Source organism: Oryx dammah, unplaced genomic scaffold (assembly GCF_014754425.2).
Source record: "Oryx dammah isolate SB20612 unplaced genomic scaffold, SCBI_Odam_1.1 HiC_scaffold_20, whole genome shotgun sequence".
Taxonomy (NCBI): domain Eukaryota; kingdom Metazoa; phylum Chordata; class Mammalia; order Artiodactyla; family Bovidae; genus Oryx; species Oryx dammah.
Window position 1 is genome coordinate 36,032,362 of NW_024070204.1, and position 21,983 is coordinate 36,054,344.

At 37.2% G+C, this 21,983-nt stretch overlaps 1 protein-coding gene across 2 annotated transcripts in view; it reads right to left on the reverse strand.

The window, feature by feature from the left end:
• Positions 1–21,983, reverse strand: part of RICTOR (RPTOR independent companion of MTOR complex 2) — a 126,542-nt gene that overhangs the window by 77,770 nt on the left and 26,789 nt on the right. For both annotated transcript variants that reach the window (XM_040262363.1, XM_040262362.1), the window contains exon 3: positions 13,777–13,874. In XM_040262363.1, coding sequence (XP_040118297.1) covers positions 13,777–13,874 — 98 coding nt within the window. The remainder of the gene's footprint in view (positions 1–13,776; positions 13,875–21,983) is intronic.

Genomic DNA, 21,983 nt, shown 5'->3' on the forward strand with positions numbered 1-21,983 from the left:
ATACTGAAACACGAAACATGCTGGGTCCCTTCAGTCGTGTCCAACTCTTTGCGACCCTGTAGACTGCATCCCACCAGGCTCCTCTGTCCGTGGGATTTTCCAAGCAAGAATACTGGAGTGGGCTGCCATGCCCTCCTCCAGGGGATTTTCCCAACCCATGGATCAAACCCACATCTCTTACGTCTCCTGCATTAAGAGGTGCATTCTTTACCATTAGGACCATCTGGGAAGACTGGAAACACAAAGAACAACCTGCATAATGTATCAATGACTTAGGGAAAATATTCTTAAAAATATACATTTCTTAAAAAAAAGTATAAGACATCCACACATCACCATTATATTACCAAAAAGAAAGTACAATCATAGGGGATTTATTTTTCTTTCTGTGCTTTTTTGTATTTTATAAATATTTACAATGATTATCTATTACTTACATAATCTAAGAAGGATTATATATACAGTATAGTATTCATAAATAGTAACAGAAGTAGCATTTATTGACTATTAATCATGTCAACCCTAGAAAAGAAGTAATATTTTGGTAATAAAGACAACTGAGAGTAGAGATGGTAATAAGACCTCCAAACATCACAAAGCTATTATTAAATGGTAAAGCCAGAAATGAAACCAAACCAGTCTAAGTCCAGAGCCCATTGAAATATGACTCTACTTTTGTATTAAAATTATTTACATATGCAAAGCAAAAACAAACACACACACACACACAAACAAAAATTTACATGGGGGAGGTGGTGGATTTAAAAACAGAATAACAACATTATCATTTCCCCAGCCACAAAAATGGTATGAATCAAGAATCTGGAGAACCATATCTTGGCTATAAACACATAAAATGAATAAGTGGATTTATTATATTTTTCTAGAACAGCTAGCAAAAAACACACATACAAATACTGCCCATTTCAAAGGATTAACAAACACACAAAAAGACTGCATTACTTAAAGACTTAAAGATAAAAAGACTTAAAACTGCATTACTAGAAATATGGAGTATTCGAGATTTCACAAATATTTTAGATTACTATCATTGTCACTGTATGGTACCATATATTAATAAAAAAGAAAATTAAATGGACATCTTATTGTGGTGTTATCACTTAGATTTTGGATATGTTCTAATTTATAAACTTAATAGAAAAATTAAACTCAGAATCTGTTATTAAAACATAAAATATTGTGCTTCTAAAATGGGAAAAATGTTAGTTTCTTAAACTAACTCCATTTCTAAAAAGGCAGTGTTTCCACTCTTCTGCTACTTCATGTTAATAAAATGAAATGCTTTGAAACTCAAAAATAAAGTATAAAAAATCTTACCTGGTCAAGACTTAGTTTCCCACCTAAGTATGTAACTTGGTTCTCCTTTCCTGCTTTTCTTTTTCACACTTACTAGACATCCTTGCAGAAAACTATAGACTCAGTGAAACATAATTTCAAAATTATCTCCCTTCTCAAACCACAAAATATATGACCGTTCACCATTTATCATTTGCTAGAATTAGCAGTTCTGAAAGGTGAAAAAAAAATTTCTAAGTTATTATTATGATTTCCTAAAAGCACACAAAATTTGGAAATTATTTAGAAAGGAGTTTCATTTTCTGGTACCTAATATAAATGTATTTATAGTGAAAGAAATGTTTCTGAGAAAAATGTCCACTCAGCTGGAAAATGGAAAATCACAAGTAACTAAAAACAGTTTACAGTGAAACGTATTTGTCATAATTATCTGCCTATTCTCCAGGGACAGTAACAGATATTAAGGTTATCCTTTCAACAGTGGCTAAATTGTGCTTTCAAACTGTTTGAAGAGGAACTAAAGAGACTCTCGATGAGGGTAAAAGAGGAGAATGGAAAAGCTGGCTTGAAACTCAACATTAAAAAAAATAGTATGGCATCCAGTCCCATCACTTCATAGCAAATAGAAGGGGGAAAAGTGGAAACAGTGACAGATTTTATTTTCTTGGGCTCCAAAACCACTGTGGAAGGTGACTGCAGCCATGAAATTAAAAGACGCTTGTTCCTTGGAAGGAAAGCTATGACAAACCTAAACAGCACATTAAAAAGTACAGATATCACTTGGCTGCCAAAGGTCCGTATAGTCAAAATTGTTTTTTCCAGGAGTCATGTACACAGACATGAGAGCTGGACCATAAAGAAGCTTAAGCATCGAAGAATTGATGCTTTGGAACTGTGGTGCTGGAGAAGACTCCAGAGTCCTCTGGACAGCAAGGAGATCAAACCAGTCAACCCTAAAGGAAATCAACCCTGAATATTCATTGGAAGGACTGATGCTAAAGCTGAAGCTCCAATACTTTGGCCACCTGATGTGAAGAGCTGACTCAAAAGAAAAGACCCTGAGGCTTGTAAAGACTGAAAGCAAAAGGAAAAGGGGGAAGAAGATGATAAGATGGTTAGACATCATCAACCACTCAATGGTCATGAATTTGAGCAAACTCCAGGAGACAGTGGAGGACAGAGGAGCCTGGGCTACACTGTCCATGGGGTCAGAGTTTGACACAACTTAGCAACTGAACAATTGTTTCCAGATATACAGAAGAGGTCTTAGTAATCAGTCTTAATGAAAATATCCCTTTTGAATTAGAATTATCCCAAGTAGAGACTAAACTTTCTATATGTAAATAATGCACATATATCAGGAGTAAGAAATTAGAGAAGACACTGATAAGATTCTAAATTTTCCACTATCAAAGAAACATTACACTTTTAATCACCAGGAGTTCATCTATTGTTAAGTTTCAAAATATTAGGAATAACTTATTTTAATAAAAAAATTTTATAGTGATTTACTCTCTTCCCAATCACCTCCCAATTTAAACAAACGAATCTTACAAATCAAAGCCTTTTACTTTTAACTCTAGCAAAGAGGTGGGCAGAAATAGCAAGAACACTGAATTGGTAAATTTAAATAACAGGAATCTCATCCTGCCTCAACTACTGACTGAATTACTAATTAACCTTCAATCATTAAGTAACAAATGTTTTCAATTCTATCTTAGCTATTATTGGTAACTTTCCTTCTCCTGTGTAAAATATTAAAATGTAACAATGCCTGCCCTACTACATAGGTTTGTTAATAGTAAGAATAAATTACTGTTTAGTAATCATTGAAAAATCTTTCAAAATATAAGAATTAGGAACTTAATAGTCACTTAAAATGCTAAATTATTAGACATCACACATTTCACTGGCGTTCTGTTGCTTCCCACCCCATGTGTTTTTATGACTATCAGTCACAAAATAACCTAGTTTAATATCACTAAATAGGATCAGAGTTCAGGCAGAAGTTGTAAGAGAAGGCTAAGCTCTTATTATTAAAAGCTGTAAAGATGATGTATCTTAGTCATATGGAAAGTGTTTGAGAATGAAACTAACATAAAAGAAAAGAGTTGAGAAATGGAGAGAGAGAATACAATTAACATTTTTTCAAACCTTAAGTCATTCCGCCTGAAATTAAGATTTTACTTTTGGTCTTGCTCGTCATAAAAGCAAATAACTTCCTTTTACTTTAGCTCAGTTGAATTAAGTTTGTTAAATTTGTCACTTATACATCAACTTAAGCATTCAATACCATCCGAAATTCACAACTATTTCATGAGTATAACTATTAAATTTTTTAATATAAACAAAAATATTGCTACATGATATCTTATATCTAAATGGGGTATGATGGGATTTCCCTGGTCCAGTGGTTAAGACTCCAAGCATTCACTGCAAGGGGCACTGGTTCAATCCCTGGTCAGGGAACTAAGATTCCATATGCCACACGGCGCTGACAAAAAAATAAATGAATGAATGAATGAGGTTAAGGTTTCGATAACATGTCATTGGTATAGTTAAGGACAGGGGAGCCTGTAGTGCTGTAATCCATGGGGTCTCAAAAGAATTAGACATGACTTAGCGAATGAAAACCACCACCGCCACTGGTATACTCTGCTTAGTAAAACCCATATGCAACATCAGTCAATCTATTTGTTATCCTTAACTCACAGAGTTTCCTTACAAATTAAGTATTTCTGACAAATATAAAATAGTCAAAGGTGGCTATCAACAATATTATATTTTGACAAGTTAGAAGTCTTAACCATCTCTAGGTAATAAAAATGCCCGAGATGCTTATTAAAATTATTAACTTTAAAAAACATAATGATCAGCTAAAACCGGACAGTTAAATGCTATGGCCATTTTACTTATAGGGCTTTGAGGGTTAACTGAACAGTTCTCCTAAAGAAACAAAAGAGAGTAACCCAAACTTTAAAAACTTGCCACAAATTAGAATTCCACAGCATAGTCTTTAGAGGGTAATTTATAAGTAGGTTTTAAAATAAAAAGTTCAAATGCTCTTGGCTAAATAATCACACTTTTAAAATTCTATTCTGTATAAAACAGTACATAAGACTGTTACTAATGCATTATTTAAAATGCAAAAATAAGCAGGGAATACTTGCATTTTCTAATGATGGAATGATTAAATAAATTACCGTATATGTGTTACGCATGTGTATGTATATTTGGATGCATATACATATATATGGATGGATAGATACGCACACACACATCTATCAACACACATATGCAGCTACAAAACAGTAGTAGATCTACATTTATAGAAAAAGAAAGGGCTCATGATATCCTGGGAAGTGGATAAAATACAAATGACAAATCTCAAGATCTCATTAAAAAAAACCCTTATGTACACATATAATAAATGTTAAAAACACTGAGCATTATATCAGACATTTCTAGTTTAGCTGAATTCTTGCAACATAGTAAAATATACACACATACACATCTATAATTATACCAAAGAAGAATAAGAATAAATACCTTCTAGTGGTAACTTCTGACAAATGGTCCTTTTGTCGGAGTGAGGAGGTGGATGGGAAAGAGATGTGAGACAGGACTTTCACTTTTTACTGTATATTGTTTAATACCACTATTATTTTTATATTTGATTTATATAATTTTGAAGCTTTTTTAAACAGAACAAGATTCCTCTGGAGCTTTTCATATATGAGATTAAATATAGGGAAAGAGTTAAAATGTAAAAGAGCTAAAATATTTTCACCTTTAAAAAAAGGTCTTTAGATTATCAGCATGTTGTCAGTTTTAAAAATAGAATGCTCAGATTATTTTCATCAGCAGCCTGTTATACACAATACTTTAGTGAAATGATGTCAGAAGCCAAGCATGGGTGTGTGACATTCACGTGGTCCTAGGATCACATCACTGGCACCCTCTCTTCATACCTTAAAAGGAGGTTTAATTCTAGAGATAAAGCCCACCCTATACAACATTTCAGCCCCTACTAAATTAACTTAATCCTAACAGGCATGCTATACTTAATAACAAAACAAATGCTAATACAACAGAAAACTCTTATTCAAACTACAAAATCATTCCAATGTAATACCTTTAATTAAACACTTGCACTGTGCCAAGATTTGGAGAAGAGAGGAATATAAGAGTAAAAAAATAAATACTATATATTTCTTGTGCTTAATAATCTCAGTTTAATAAGAGAGCAACACAATAAATAGTAATGATAACAAAAAAACATAAAATTTAGTAGACACGTATAACCTATTATGAGAACACAATGAAGGGTGCCCAACTAATTCCTGTATAACTAGTCTCTTGGAATCATAACCCTTTTTCTTATTTTCTTATTCTGCAGAGCTACTCTTGGAGACGTCTAAGAATTTCTAAATATTACACTGTTTAAGTTAATGAACTTACAGACTGTACCAAAAAAACACCAAATTTGTAAATTTTTTTTAACCTAGCTTGAACAAAATGGAATTCAAAGACACATTTTATTATGATTTAAATTCAATAAGCATTTATTTTGTGCTCGGTATTTGGAGAAATTTTATAATAAAACCTACAGACATTTATTTACAGCACTGGCTCTTAACTGAGATGATTCTGTCCCCTAGGAAACATTCAGCAATGCTTGGAGACATTTTTGCTTGTGACCAGTGGAGGTGTGCTACAAAATCTACTGGGTAGAGGCCAGGGGTGCTGCTAACACTGCAATGAACAAGACAGCTTCCCCAAACAAATAATTATCTGGCCCAATAAGTCAACTTGCTCAAGCTGAAAAACTGTTCCAGTAACAGCCTACCTATCTCCAACTCAAGCTATTAAACAGACTCACCTTTTTACAGTTAACAAAAATTCCTGAAAAGTAGCAAAAAGAGAAAAAGAAAACAAAAAACAAACCCTAGGTTGTAAAGCATTATCTAGTATGGAGTACATATTATGTGCCAAGCACTGTACTGGGACCTTGCCTCTGACTGCAGCAAAACTATCTCTGAGTAAAGAAATCCGTCCAACACTGCCTTGCTTAGTTAGGGTCAGTTCAGTTCAATTCAGTCGCTCAGTTGTGTCAGACTCCTTGCGACCCCATGAATCGCAGCACGCCAGGCCTCCCTGTCCATCACCATCTCCCGGAGTTCACTCAAACTCACGTCCATCGAGTCGGTGGTGCCATCCAGCCATCTCATCCTCTGTCGTCCCCTTCTCCTCCTGCCCCCAATCCCTCCCAGCATCAGTCTTTTCCAATGAGTCAACTCCTCGCATGAGGTGGCCAAAGTACTAGAGTTTCAGCTTTAGCATCATTCATTCCAAAGAACACCCAGGACCGATCTCCTTTAGAATGGACTGGCTGGATCTCCTTGCAGTCCAAAGGACTCTCAAGAGTCTTCTCCAACACCACAGTTCAAAAGCATCAATTCTTCGGCGCTCAGCTTTCTTCACAGTCCAACTCTCGCATCCATACGTGACCACTGGAAAAACCATAGCCTTGACTAGACGGACCTTAGTTGGCAAAGTAATGTCTCTGCTTTTCAATATGCTATCTAGGTTGGTCATAACTTTTTTTCCAAGGAATAAGCATCTTTTAATTTCATGGCTGCAATCACCATAGGGTCAGAGATGGGCTATTAAGACCTCATTCACTTGATCTGAAGCTCATACTTTTCTCACTGTTATCACCAGGCAGCCAAAGCAGATTTTACCAAGTCTCATGTTTATGGACTTTACCAATGGAACAGACACTCACACCCTGACCCAATGGTTAGGCTCTCATATTCCAGAAAAATTCTAGTAAGTTTGCTTATCTGATTGTTAAATCCATAAATAATTTAAAACAGAAAATAAAAGGGCTGCTACAAGCTGATACAAGAACCAAAGAGAAATGTGAAAACTGTACACAAAGGATATGGCAAAACAAAAGACAAAAGTACAAGAAGCTCAAAAGCCTAGGGCCTTTATTACAGAGACACGTCATTCTATACAGTGGTACAATGGGGAAAAGGAAGGAAGAAAAAAGACAGGGAAGGAGAGCGCGGAAGGTGTAGGGAAGGGTGAAGAGAGAGGAAATGAACCAGGGAAGGAGGTAAAAAGAGGAGTAGAAGGAGAGAGCAGAGGGAAAGAGAAGAGACTGGAAGAACACAGATCAAAGAAAGACCAAGTGGAGGGAACAACTTTGTGAAAAACCATGGGAAAAATTCAAAAGGAAACAAAGAAATGGAGGGGGTAAAAGGGGAAAGAGAGCAACTGACCTTAACCCATAACAAAAGGAGATCTAGATAGAAATATATGGAGAACAGAGAAGAGAAAAAGAAAGCTATCCAACAGATTACAAGAAACAGATGTTTAAATCACTCCTAATTCAAGAAGTTCTATACACACACTGTCTGTATTTAGTGGTTACTAGCCACACACAGGTGGCTATAAGCACAGAAATTTGTTTTAATCTGAACAGAGATGTGCTATAACACACACAAATTGCACAACAAATATACTAAAGAAATTCTCACACTGTTAAGAAAGTTCTAGGACCCACAACAGATTTCCCAACCAGGGCATCCTGCAAAGGGACTGAGAACTCCCAGGGAATTTGACCTTGGAGACCAGTGGGAGACTGAGCCACTGGGTGCAATCTCAAAAATGTCAGAATAATCTCTCTTTGTTTCTAAGGCAAACCATTCTATATCACAGTAGTCCAAGTTGATGCCCCAACCACTAATGCCAAAGAAGCTGAACGTTCTATGATGACCTATGAGACCCTCTAGAACTAATACCAAACAAAGATGTCCTTTTCATCATAGGGAACTGGAATGCAAAAGTTGGAAGTCAACAGATACCTGGAGTAACAGGCAGGTTTGGCCTTGGAGTACAAAATGAAGCAGGGCAAAGGCTAAGAGTTTTGCCAAGAGAACGCACTGGATATAGTAAACACCCTCTTCCAACAACACAAGAGAAGACACTACACATGGACATTACCAGATGGTCAACAGCGAAATCATATTGATTGTATTCTTTGCAGCCGAAGATGGAAAAGCTCTATACAGTCAGCAAAAACAAGACCGCAAGCTGACTGTGGCTCACATCATAAAATCCTTATGGCAAAATTCAGACTTAAATTAAAGAAAGTAGGGAAAACCACTGGACATTCGGGTAGGACTTAAATCATATCCTTTACGATTATACAGTGGAAGTGACAAATAGATTCAAGGGATCAGATCTGATAGAATGTCTGAAGAACTATGGATGGAGGTTCATGACATTTTACAGGAGGCAGTGATCAAGACCATCCCCAAGAAAAAGCAATGCAAAAAGGCAAAATGGTTGTCTGAGGAGGCCTTATGAATAGCTGAGAAAAGAAGAGTAGGTAAAGGCAAAGGAGAAAAGCAAAGATATACCCATCTGAATGCAGGATTCCAAAGAATAGCAAGGAGAGATAAGAAAGCCTTTCTCAGTGATCAGTGCAAAGAAATAGAGGAAAACAATAGAATGGGAAAGACTAGAGATCTCGTCAAGAAAATTAGACACCAAGGGAACATTTCATGCACAGTGGGACACAATAAAGGACAGAAATGGTATGGACCTAACAGAAGCAAAACATATTAAGAAGAGGTTACATTAATGCAAAGAAGAACTATACAAAAGATCTTAATGACCCAGATAACCATGATGGTGTGACGGCGCACCCAGAGCAAGACATCCTGGAATGCAAAGTCAAGTGGGCCTCAGAAAGCATCACTATGAACAAAACTAGTGGAGGTGATGGGATTCCGGCTGAGCTATTTCAAATCCTAACAGATGATGCTGTGAAAGTGCCAGCAAATTTAGAAAACTCAGCAGTGGCCACAGGACTGGAAAAGGTCGGTTTTCATTCCAGTCTCAAAGAAAGACAACGTCAAAGAATGTTCCACACAACTTCAGCACAACTGCACTCATCTCACATACTAGCAAATGTTCAAAATTCTCCAAGCGCAGTTTCAACAGTACATGAACCAAGAACTTCCAGATGTTCAAGCTGGATTTAGAACAGGCAAAGAACCAGAGATCAAACTGCCAACATCCACTGGCTCAGACAGTTCCAGAAAAACATCTACTTCTGCTTTACAGACTATGCCAAAGCCTTTGACTGTGTGGATCACAATAAACTGTGGAAAATTCTTCAAGAGATGGGAATACCAAACCACATTACCTGCCTCCTGAGAAACTGTATGCAGGTCAAGAAGCAACAGGACCACACATGGAACAACAGACTGGTTCTAAACAGGGATAGGAATATGTCAAGGCTGTATATTATCACCCTGCTTATTTAACTTATATGCAGAGTACATCATGCGAAATGCTGGACCGGATGAAGCACAAGCTGGAATCAAGACTGACGGGAGATCTGACATCAATGACGTCAGATATGCAGATGACAGCACCTTTATGGCACAAAGCAAAGAGGAACTAAGGAGTCTCTTGATGAAAGTGAAAGAGAAGAATGGAAAAAGTTGGCTTAAAATTCAACATTCAGAAAAACTAATATCATGGCATCTGGTCCCACCACTTCATGGCAAACAGATGCAGAAACAATGGAAACAGTGACAGACTTTATTTTCTTGGGCTCCAAAATCACTGCAGATGGTGACTGCAGCCATGAAATTGAAGACACTTGCTCCTTGGAGGAAAGGCTATGACCAACCTAGACAGCATATTAAAAAGCAGAGACATTACTTTGCCAAAAAAGGTCCGTCTAGTCAAAGCTATGGTTTTTCCAGTAGTCATGTATGGATGTAAGAGTTGGACCATAAGAAAGCTGAGTGCCGAAGAACTGATGCTTTTAAACTGTGGTGTTGGGGAAGACTCTTGAGAGTCCCTTGGACTGCAAGGAGATCAAACCAGTTAATCCTAAAGGAAATCAGTCCTTAATATTCACTGGAAGGACTGATGCTAAAGCTGAAACTCCAATAATTTGGCCACATGATGTGAAGAACTGACTCACTGGAAAAGACCCTGATGCTGGGAAAGTCTGAAGGCAGGAGAAGGGGATAATTGAGGATGAGAATGTTGGATGGCATCACCGACTCGATGGACATGAATCTGAGCACGCTCCAAGAGTTGGTGATGCACAGAGAAGCCTGGCGCACTGTAGTCCGTGGGGTCACAAACAGGCGGACATGACTGAGCAACTGAACTGAGGTGAACACACACATTTATCTTCTAAGATATAGTATGAAAAAATATTAAATATCTCATTGATATTTCATACTAATTATATAAAATGATCAGTTGGATATGGTGTATTAAAGAAGATATAATAATAATAATTTCACACTTCCTTTTACTTTTTTAGTGTGATCTGCTAGAAAATTTAAAATTACAAAAGTGGCTCACATGTGTTTCTACTGTATTGTGCTTCTCTAGAGTTTAACAGTGCTTTAGGACCCATTCTCCAAGCTAGGCTTCCACAGTAATGTGAACTAGGAACTTCCAGATGTTCAAGCTGGATTTAGAAAGGGTAGAGGAACTAGACATCAAATTGTCAACACCCACTGGATCACAAAAAAAGCAAGAGAATTCCAGAAAAACATCTACTTATGCTTCACTGACTACACTGAAGACTTTGACGATGTGGATCACAAAAAACTGTGGAAAATTCTTAAAGAGATGGGAATACCAAACACCTTATCTGCCTCCTAAGAAACCTGCCTGCAGGTCAAGAAGTAACAGTTAGAACTGCACATGGAACAATGGACTGGTTCCAGACTGGGAAAGGAGTACATCAAAGCTGTACATTGTCATCTTGCTTATTTATATACAGAGTACATCATGTGAAATGCCAGGCTGGATGAAACACAAGCTGGAATCAAGATTGCCAGGAGAAATATCATTAACCTCAGATATGCAGGTGACAACACCCTTATGGCAGAAAGCAAAGAGGAACTAAAGAGCCTCTTTATGAAAGTGCAAGAGAGGGAAAAAGCTGGCTTAAGTTCAACATTCAAAAAACTAAGATCATGGCATCTGGTCCCATCATTTCATGGCAAACAGATGCAGAAACAATGGAAACAGTGGCAGACTTTATTTTCTTGGGCTCCAAAATCACTGCAGATGGTAACTGCAGCCATGAAATTAAAAGATGCTTGCCCCTTGGAAGAAAAGCTATGACAAACCATGACAGCATATTAAAAAGCAGAGACATTACTTTACCAACAAAAGTCCATCTAGTCAAGGCTACGGTTTTCCCAGTAGTCATGTTGAACCGTAAAGAAAGCTGAGTGCTGAAGAATTAATGCTTTTAAACTGTGGTGCTGGAGAAGATTCTTAAGGGTCCCTTGGACAGCAAGAAGATCAAATCAGTCAATCCTAAAGGAAATCAGTCCTGAATATTCATGGGAAGGACTGAGGTTGAAGCTGAAACTCCAATATTTGGGCCACATGATGCACAAAGCCAATTCATTAGAAAAGACTCTGATGTTGGGATAGATTGAAGGCAGTAGAAGAAGGGGACAACATAGGACGAGATGGTTGGAAGGTAACATCGACTCAATGGACATGAGTTTGAGCAAGCTCCAGGAGATGGTGAAGGACAGGAATGCCTGGTGCTGCTGCAGTCCATGGGATTGCAGAGAGTCGGACACGACTGAAGGACTAAACAACAAAAAAAGGACCCAGTCCAGTGCCAAAGTGAAATAACAGAAATCATTGCCATTCTTACATTCATTCTTCTTTTAGAATCCCAGCTGTAAACGATATGGAAGTACACAACTAGATGTCAACCTGATTATAACATGAACCAGGAGATCAAACAAGACATAAACCTCTATTAACTGTTTTTAACAGTTAAATGATGGCAAGTGCTAAGATATGTTACTATTAGACCTGGGTGAAGAATGATGACATAAAACTGGGAAATTTAATAGAGTAAAACCAGGAGATTCAATTTGTAACCCTGAAATAACTCTAGGTCTTAAAAACCTGAGTAGAACACTGAAGGAAACGTATTTGAAGATTTTCCACTTTCATAAAAATGAAACATACAACAAGGATATTTTTGAAACCCCTTCACAAGCACTTATTCAATGTTTTGGAAGTTTTTAAAAAAAATCACTTTGTCATCACTCATACAAGATAATTTTCTCATGTTATATAAAAATAAATCCCAGAATGTTTCATTAAGAAAAAAATTAATGTATATGTATATTTCACTAACTATGGAAAGAAAAAAGCTAATCTACTTTGTATTTATTATATAACACCTTATTGGGAAAAAAATTTTGTTACATAGTGATTATATTCTTACCCCTTCTATTTCTATGAAATAAAATCAAATTCAAGCCACAGTCTAACTACCAAGTAGCAAAGAACTAAACATTTTGGAAAGATTAAAACAGTGTGACTCAAATTTTAATGTGCACCCAAATTCATCTGAGATATTCATTAAAATGTAGATTCTCACTGAGTAGGTCTGGGTGGGGTTGAAAATTGTCCATATCAAACAAACTCCAAGTTGACATCAATGTTGCAGGTCTATGGATCACACTTTTAGTAAGCAGCTAAAACAATTATTCCTACATTTAAAATGTACAACAAGGCACTATACTCAATATTTGTAACAGCCTATAAGGGAAAAGAATCTGAAAATGAGTATATATAATCTGAATCACATGCTGTACACTTGATACTAACATGACACTGTAAATCAACTAAACTTCAATAAAATATAAAAATAAAATGTAAAATAATTTGTATTTAGTAAAAATGGAAATAAAAATTTTCCCAAAGGAAGCATTCTATTTTCGGCATCACCTCAAATAACAGGGATTTTAGTGTTTCCATGAGCTGGCTGTTCAGCATTTCCATAAGTTGGCTGTTAGGCTCCCAACCATACCAATCCCTCTATCAAACTTGGGAATTCTTGGTGGCTAGCAGAGATCAGGTCAATATTTATTTGGGACAAGTGCCCTAACATTTATGTTGAGTTCTAAGATCTAGATAATGGGAACAGAGTTATCAGGAAAGGAGAGGAAGTGTTAATATTTCTCTAGAAATCATTATATATATGAAATGCAACACACCATACTCATGTACCAACATATTTATCATATGATACCCCATAAAAATGAATATTAAAAGGCAACAGAATTACATCCTTATGTGACTAATAATGGAGACTGAATTACTGATTTCTCAATGATTTCTTTTCCCTTTATTCTCTTCTGAACCTACTAAATATTTGACAACAAACGTCAAATACTTCTCATTATTCATATATACTATTAAATTTAAAAACATATGATAAAAATCCATGAGAAAGGGCCAAGGAAACACTAATATTGAGGGAATACTGAAGAATTTCTTGTTAATGGTGGTTAAGAAATATCTAATAAGTACAATAAGGAAAAAGTAACTTAGGATGATAATGTAAAGACTGAAGTTACTTACCTTAGTAAAGTTATTCAGATGGCCTAGCTTTCTCATATTTGATACTCCTTGCAATTTGGCCACATTTTGGAGAATCTCCCTTAAGTTATCAGAAGGTTCTAGAATAGATAAAATAATTACACATAATTTTAAAAGATTAAGATAATTTTAAAATAATTTTATTTTCCCTAACAAAACACATGAAACATGCATTATTAAAACTTCACAACTCTGACTTTCAGTTCTTTTTAAAGTCTTACATTCTGTCTCAAATCTACCTACTTAGGAGACTTCAAAGTTTATGTGGATGACTCACTGAATGACCTTCACCTCTCTACTCCATTTATACCTATGGTCCAACTCTCTACATCACCTGGAACTATTTAACCACTAATTCTAAAATTTCAACCCCAACTGCAAGAACACCTTTCACTTCTGGCCATTATGTAGTAACATCAAACAAACATACTGTCTTATTTGAATCAACCCCAAAATTGAAAAAAACATACAAAACAACAGTTCTCAAAACACTGGACATTAAGTAAAGAAAACTAATCATTGAGAAATGAAAAAAAAAAAACAAGAACGCTCTACAACTGCCCTCAGTTTACTGTCATTAGAGTGTTTCCAGACTTTGGTGCTGAGAGGAGATACCCAGGCAAACTGAGTTCAAGAGACAGAGCTCAGAGTCCAAGGAGAACAAACAGTATCAGAGAACAGAGCACTGCACAGAGAAAGCACCGAACATCTGCCAAAAGACCCTTTATGCAGCCATTAGAGCAACAATTGGTGCATGTGTGTAAGGAAATTATCACTCAAAAAAATTAAAGGGATGAGTATCATGTGAGGTTACACACAAGGAGCAGTGCTTGTTTCTAATGGCCATACTGAAAACCTTAATAGTGCATGGGGCATTGGGCAGAGTATTCAGAAAAGTCTTGGCTCAGTGGTGGGGAACAATCATGTACAGACTAAACATTTCTTTGATTCTACCTAACAAATCTTTGGGCTTCCCTGGCAGTTCAGGTGGTAAAGAATCTGCCTGCCATGAAGGAGACCCCGTTTCGATTTCTGGATTGGGAAGATCCTCTGAAGAAGGGATAGGCTACCCACTCCAGTATTTTTGGGCTTCCATAGTGGCTCAGACAGCAAAGAATCCGCCTACAATGTGGGAGACTTGGGTTCGATCCCTGGGTTGGGAAGATCCCAGAGGAAGGCAGTGCAACCCACTCCAGTATTCTTGCCTAGAGAAATGCCATGGACAGAGGAGGCCAGGAGGCTACTGTCTATGGGGTCACAATAAGTCGGACACGACTGAAGCGACTAAGCACATGGCACACAACAAATCTTCAAAGCAAGACTTGAAAGAATCAAACTGTTTCCAAATAACTAAAATGTCTCAGACCAAAGCTCAGTAAGAATCAGAGAAGAAAAATAGAGAACACCTAATGAAGCAAAATTTACAGTGATATCATTGTAAAATACCAAATATCATCAGACATGCAAAGAAGCAGGAAAATATGACTCACAGTAAGCAGAAAAATTAATCAACTGAAAATGACCCAGAACCGACACAGATATTATTAGGTTGGTACAAACATAATCGCGGTTCGGGGCTGTGAATTTTAAATCATTATAACTAGGTTCAAACACATTTTTACTCATCAAAATAGGAACCATTATAATCAACACATTTTTGTCAACAAGAAATAAGTTTGTTTAATCTTTGGCGCAAAAACTCGTGCTTCAGACTTCGATAAACTCTTGGAAAGCATTTCCCACATCCTGCTGGTTGTGGAAGCATGTTCCATGCAAAAAGTTACCAAAATGCTTCAAGAAGTGAATCAGTTGGCGAGAGGTTAGATGAATGTAGCAGATGAGGCAAAACTTTGTAGCCCAATTCATTCAACTTCTGAAGTGTTGGTTTTGAGACATGTGGTTGGATGCTGTCATGGAGAAGAATTGGGCCCTTTGTATTGACCAATGCCAGCTCAAGGCTTTGCAGATTTCAGTGCCTCTCTCATCAATTTGCTGAGCATTCTCAGAATGACCTCAGGGGGATTTAAAAAGCAGCAGTGGATCAGACCAGCAGCAGATGGACAAATGGTGACCATGACCTTTTCTGGTGTAAGTATGCCTTCGGGAAGTGCTTTGGAGCGTCTTCTCGGTCCAGCCACTGGGCTGGTAATCTCAGATTGTCATATAAAACCCACTTTTAGTCACGTATCACAATCCAAAAAAAAAAGGTTCTTAAGTTGTTGCACAGAATAAAAGACAACACTTCAAAATCATTTTTTTGATTTGTTCACCCAATTATCAAGCTTTTTCACCTTTCCAATTTGCTTCAAATGCAAAATAACCAAAGAATGGGAGACACTTGAGTTCTTGGGCAACTTCTCATGTAGTTCTAAGAGGATTAGCATCGATGATCCTCTCAATTGGCTGTTGTCAACTTCTGAGGACCAGCCACCGCACTCCTCATCTTCAAGGCTCTTCAGTTCAGTTCAGTTCAGTTCAGTTGCTTAGTCGTGTCCGACTCTTTGCAACCCCATGAATCGCAGCACGCCAGGCCTCCCTGTCCATCACCAACTCCTGGAGTTCACTCAGACTCGCATCCATTGAGTCAGTGATGCCATCCAGCCATCTCATCCTGTCGTCCCCTTCTCCTCCTGCCCCCAATCCCTCCCAGCATCAGAGTCTTTTCCAACGAGTCAACTCTTTGCATGAGGTAAAAAACTTCTTGACCCACCACTGCACTGTACATTCGTTAGCAGTTCCTGGGCCAAATGTGTTATTGATGTTGCAAGTTGTCTCTGTAGCTTTATGACCCATGTTGAACTTGAATAAGAAAATCACTCAAATTTACTTTTTGTGTAACATCATTTCCCTAGTCTAAAATATAAACAGCAAGTAATAAGTCATTAGCAAAAAAACAAAGTAAGAAATGTGCATTAAAATGATGCGTAACATAATCACATTTATTTAAGACTATTCCAATATCAAATGGCAAAGTTCAACAATGACAAACCTCAATTACTCTTGCAACAATCTAATACAATCAGTAGAAAAGGACATTAAAACAATTTTTATAACTGTAGTCTATATTTCAAAACCTTAGGGAGAGGCATGAAAAGTGTAAAAAGCACTCAATTTCTGGAGACGAAAACTATAGTGTCTCCGATGTAAATATACTGGATGAGGAAAAAAGCATAATAGATTTTATATAAAGTAAGAGTTGTGAATTTTGAAGACAAAGCAATAAGAAGTATCCAAAATGTAACACAAAGGGAAAAAAGACAAATGAAAAGACCAACAGCAAACTATAGGGATTCAAGCAGCTTAACAAAATTGCAATATGTCTAACTGGAGTTCCTAAAGAAAAAAGTTTGGAATAGAAGAACTGAAGAAATAATAGATAAAAACTTTCCAAATTTGATCAAAGTAAGCCAATAAATCCAAGAAGTTCAATCAATCCCAAGCACAAGGAAAAGGAACAAAATAGACCAAGGTACATCACAATCAAATTACTCAAAATCACTGATAGAGGAAAAATCTTAAAAGCAACCAGATTAAAAAAAAGACTGCAGCCATTAAATTAAAAGACACTTGCTTCTTAAAGCTATGACAAACCCAGACAGTGTATTAAAAAGCAGAGACATCACTTTCCTAACAAAAGTCCACATAGTCAAATTTACGGTTTTTACAACAGTCATACACAGATGTGAGAGTTGGACCATAAAGAAGGCTGAGCATGGAAGAATTGATGCTTTCAAACTGTGGTGTAGGAGAAGATTCTTGAGTCCCTTGGACTGCAAGATCACCAGTCAATCCTAAAGGAAATCAATCCTGAATATTCACTGGAAGGACTGATGCTGAAGCTCCAATACTCTGGCCACCTGATGAGAAGAGCCAACTCACTGGAAAAGACCTTGTTTCTGGAAAAGACTGAAGGCAAAAGGAGAAGAGGGTGGCAGAGGATAAGATGATTAGACAGCATCACAGACTCAATGGACATGAATTTGAGCCCACTCCAGGAAATAGTGGAGGACATAGGAGCCCAGCATGCTACAGTCCATGAGGTCTCAAAGAACAGGACATGACTTAGTGACTGAACAACAACAAAGACAGACAAGTTACATACAGAGAAATAAAGAGAAGAATGACAAATTTCTCCCGGAAAACAAAGCAAATGAGAAGACAGGGGAACATCTTTAAAATACTGAAAGAAAAAAAAAAGCTTTTAAAATGCAAAAACAATCTTCAGTTCACCTGTTTTACAAAAACAGGCCAAAGCCAGAAATTGCCCTGTGGTTGGGAATCTGCCAACCCTTGGATACAGTGTCAATATTCAAGTTATTTTTCTATTAACATATTCAGCATCCTATTTGCTTTAAGCAAAAACACAATCTAGAAAAGAAAAAAAATTGTCACATTATTGATATTTTACTTTAAGACCCATTATGACTTTCCTTTGAGATTTTAATCTGTTAACACAAACTAAGGAGCTATTTGTTTTGAATAAGTGTTTTCCTCAGCAAATGAAACATCACATTGTTCTATAAATTTAGCTTGCATCTGCTTCTCTCCATTCTGTTATACTCGGTGTGAGCCAGAACAACCACACATTGGTTAGTGTCAAACCACTAAGCATGTTACATATGCTGCTGCTGCTGCTGCTGCTGCCAAGTGGCTTCAGTCGTGTCCGACTCTGTGTGACCCCACAGACAGCAGCCCACCAGGCTCCTGGGATTCTCCAGGCAAGAACACTAAAGTGGGTTGCCATTTCCTTCTCCAGTGCATGCATATATGCTAAGTCGCGTCAGTCATGTCCGACTCTGCGCAACCCTACAGACAGCAGCCCACCAGGCTCCTCCATCCAGAGGATTCTCCACGTAAGAATACTGGAGTGGGTTGTCATTTCCTTCTCCATGACATATCCTAGCTATCTCCAATCTCTTTGAAATTGCTACATACTAAGATCAAACCCCACCAGGGTCTCCCTGGTGGCTCAGATGGTAAAGAGCCTGCCCGCAATGTTCGATCCCTGGGTCAGGAAAATCCACTGGAGAAGGAAATGGCAACAAAACTCCAATATTCTTGCCTAGAAAATCCCATAGATGGAGAAGCCTGGTGGGCTACAGTCCATGGGTTGAAAGGAGTTGGACACCACTGAGTAACTAAGACACAAGATCAAAATAGTCAATCTTAAGGGAAATCAACGCTGAATACTCATTAGAAGGACTGATGCTGAAGCTGAAGCTCCAGTATTTTGCTGATCTGATGCAAACAGCCAACCAACTGGAAAAGTGCCTGATGATGGGAAAGACTGAGGACAGAAGGAGAAGATGGTGTCAGGGGATGAGATGGCTGGATGGCATCGCAGATGCAATGGACGTGAATTTGGGCAAACTTTGGGAGATGGTGAGGGACAGGGACCTGGCATGCTGGCATGCTTCAGTCCATGGAGTCCCAAAAAGTTGAACATGACTGGGCAACTGAACAAGCACAAGATCATTCATTTGATTTCAGAACATTTCCCTACAAATACTGGATACATTTAACTCCAATGAAATTTGATCTAATATTAGATGGTTTAGGGTATGTCTTTATAATTACTAACTCTTTCATTTTAAACATGGAATGAAAACAGCTTATCACTGTGTGGTATCAGAGCTCATACAAAAAAAAAAACTGCAAGGAACTATGAATAGATCACATCTTTTTGTTATAAATGGTACCTGTTTGGAGACACTGAAAAAGAAAAATTATAAGTAGGCCAAAGATTTTTAAATGATTTAACTATATTTGAGAACATAATATTTTTAACAATACTTGTGCTAATTCAGAACCTACAGCAGTTCGGAAGTCAGAGTTTACTAAAAGCCAGTGTGAAATTCACCTACTAGAAATACATAATTTAACCATCTTACATCAATTTATAATTGAGTAGTCAGATATCAAACAGTTTCACTAAAGCAAGGACCCAGTTTCTGCTATGTAATATGTGATAGGACTAATACGATGATTAGGTTGAAGATATAGTTTTCAAAAAGGCTTGCATATTTCTAATTATTGCCTATTTTCTAGGTACAAACTGATTGCAGACATTTTTGAAAAGCCACAATTTTGTGACAAAAACAAAACTTCAAGTCTGAAGTCACTCACTCAAGAAGTATTAACTGAACACCTACTATGGTCAAGTACTGTTTTTGGTACTGGGAATAATACATCAATGAACAAGAGACATCATTTCTTACTGGACCTTATATAAAACTGGAAGAAAACTGACTATTAACAACAAAAAAAGCCACAAAATGAAAACTGACAGATAGAAGCCAATACTGTGTCAAATGTTTGCCTAATAAACACTGATATAAAATGAACCTACCACACTTTAATGCACTGTTGTTGTCGATCCAAATCAAATCAGCCTTTCTTCTTCTTTCCCCTCCTCATCCCTTTGTTTTATATATAATTACCATCTGAGCCACCAGGACTCTTTGCAACCCCATGGACTGTAGCCTACCAGGCTCCTCCCTCCATGGGATTCTCCAGGCAAGAGTACTGGAGTAGGTTGCCATTTCCTTCTCCAGGGGATCTTCCCAACCCAGGGATCGGACCTGGGTCTCCCACATTCCAGGCAGATGCTTTAACCTCTGAGCCACCAGGGAAGCCCCATACAATTACCAGGAACCCCCAAACAGAATGGGAATATGGAAGAACTTCTAAGTTTCTTCATAATATATTTCCTGAAAGACAGAACATGTTTCCTTCCAGAAACTCATACTTCTTCCCAGACAAATTCAAAAATAGCATCAGGGCCATTTTAAACATCAAATACTACGTAGGCTCATATGTTACAATGTTTTTATGGGGATCCATAACTTCAAATACTAGGGTAAATTTTCCCTGGTTAAGTGAGAAGTCCCTGGTTTCTTCCTTACATGCTAGATCAAGAGTACCTAAACATTTTAATTAAAAATACCCAGACAAAGTATTTTAGGCCATAAAGTCTGTTCTGTTGTGACCTCAGTTCTGTTGTAATCAAGGAAGCAACAGAGAAAACAGGTAAGTAAATCAATGTGGCTATGTTTCAATAACACTGGCTCATGATCTGTCAACTGTCAACTCCTATGCTAGACAAAACTTAAAACTACATGAGCAAGCTGAGATCAATGGGCTTTTTATTGGGGGGGGGGCGGCGGGGTGCACAGGGGAGAGAATTTAAGGAGGAGTTTACCTCTCTGATTTCTTACTACTTTCACTTAATGTTTCCAATTCAGCTTCTCCAAAACTGTGCTATGTGAAATGTATAAAGCACAAATGAGATAATCCACTAGGATTTCCCTGAAGCCCAGTAGTTTAGCCCAGGGCTGCATTAAGGAAAAAAGAGAGAAAAAAAAAAAAATGTGGCTAGAAAAAAAAAGAAAAAAAAAAAAAGTGTGGCTAGCTGGCAGTGATGGCCAACCATTCAAATGCAAGGAAGCAAAACACAAAAGAACCGCTAAAATTACAGTTGCTCTTTTCCTCTTATTGTGTAACTCGTAGTCCTATGCATGTTCCCAGTGACTCTCTGGAAGTAATGAAATAACTATAGTCAATATTCAGCAATTTAACATTATACAAGCACAAACACACATACATAGATACAAATACATATACAGAAAACTACCAAAAGAAAACTACAGTTAAGAAACCTTTTATTTATCTCTATACATCTATAGACACACACATATATATATTCATTCCCCCTTTAGCTTAGTTCTCCATGTATGTACATATACATATGTGCACAGATGTGTGTGTGTGTATATATATATATATACACACATGAGTAAGCATGCATTTATTTTAAAATGTTTCCAATATATACTGCTTTGTAACATGCTGTGATAAATCATATTATTAATAATATCCTTACCTGTCAATAAATAAATAGCATAAATTGATACTTAAATAAATTTTGGTTCAAGTACACAGAGTAAATTAATGACCAAATACTAGTGGCATACATTTATTTGAGAGTAACAGAAAGAACAATTCTGAAATAAAAAAGAACTGGATTTGAATCTAGCTTGCTGCTGTTGTTGTTTAGTTGCTCAATTGTGTCTGACTCTTTGCAACCCCACAGACTATAGCATGCCAGGCTTTGCTTTCCTTCACTATCTCCCAGAACTTAGCTCAAATTTATGTCCATTGAGTGGTGATGCTATCTATATCTATACTAT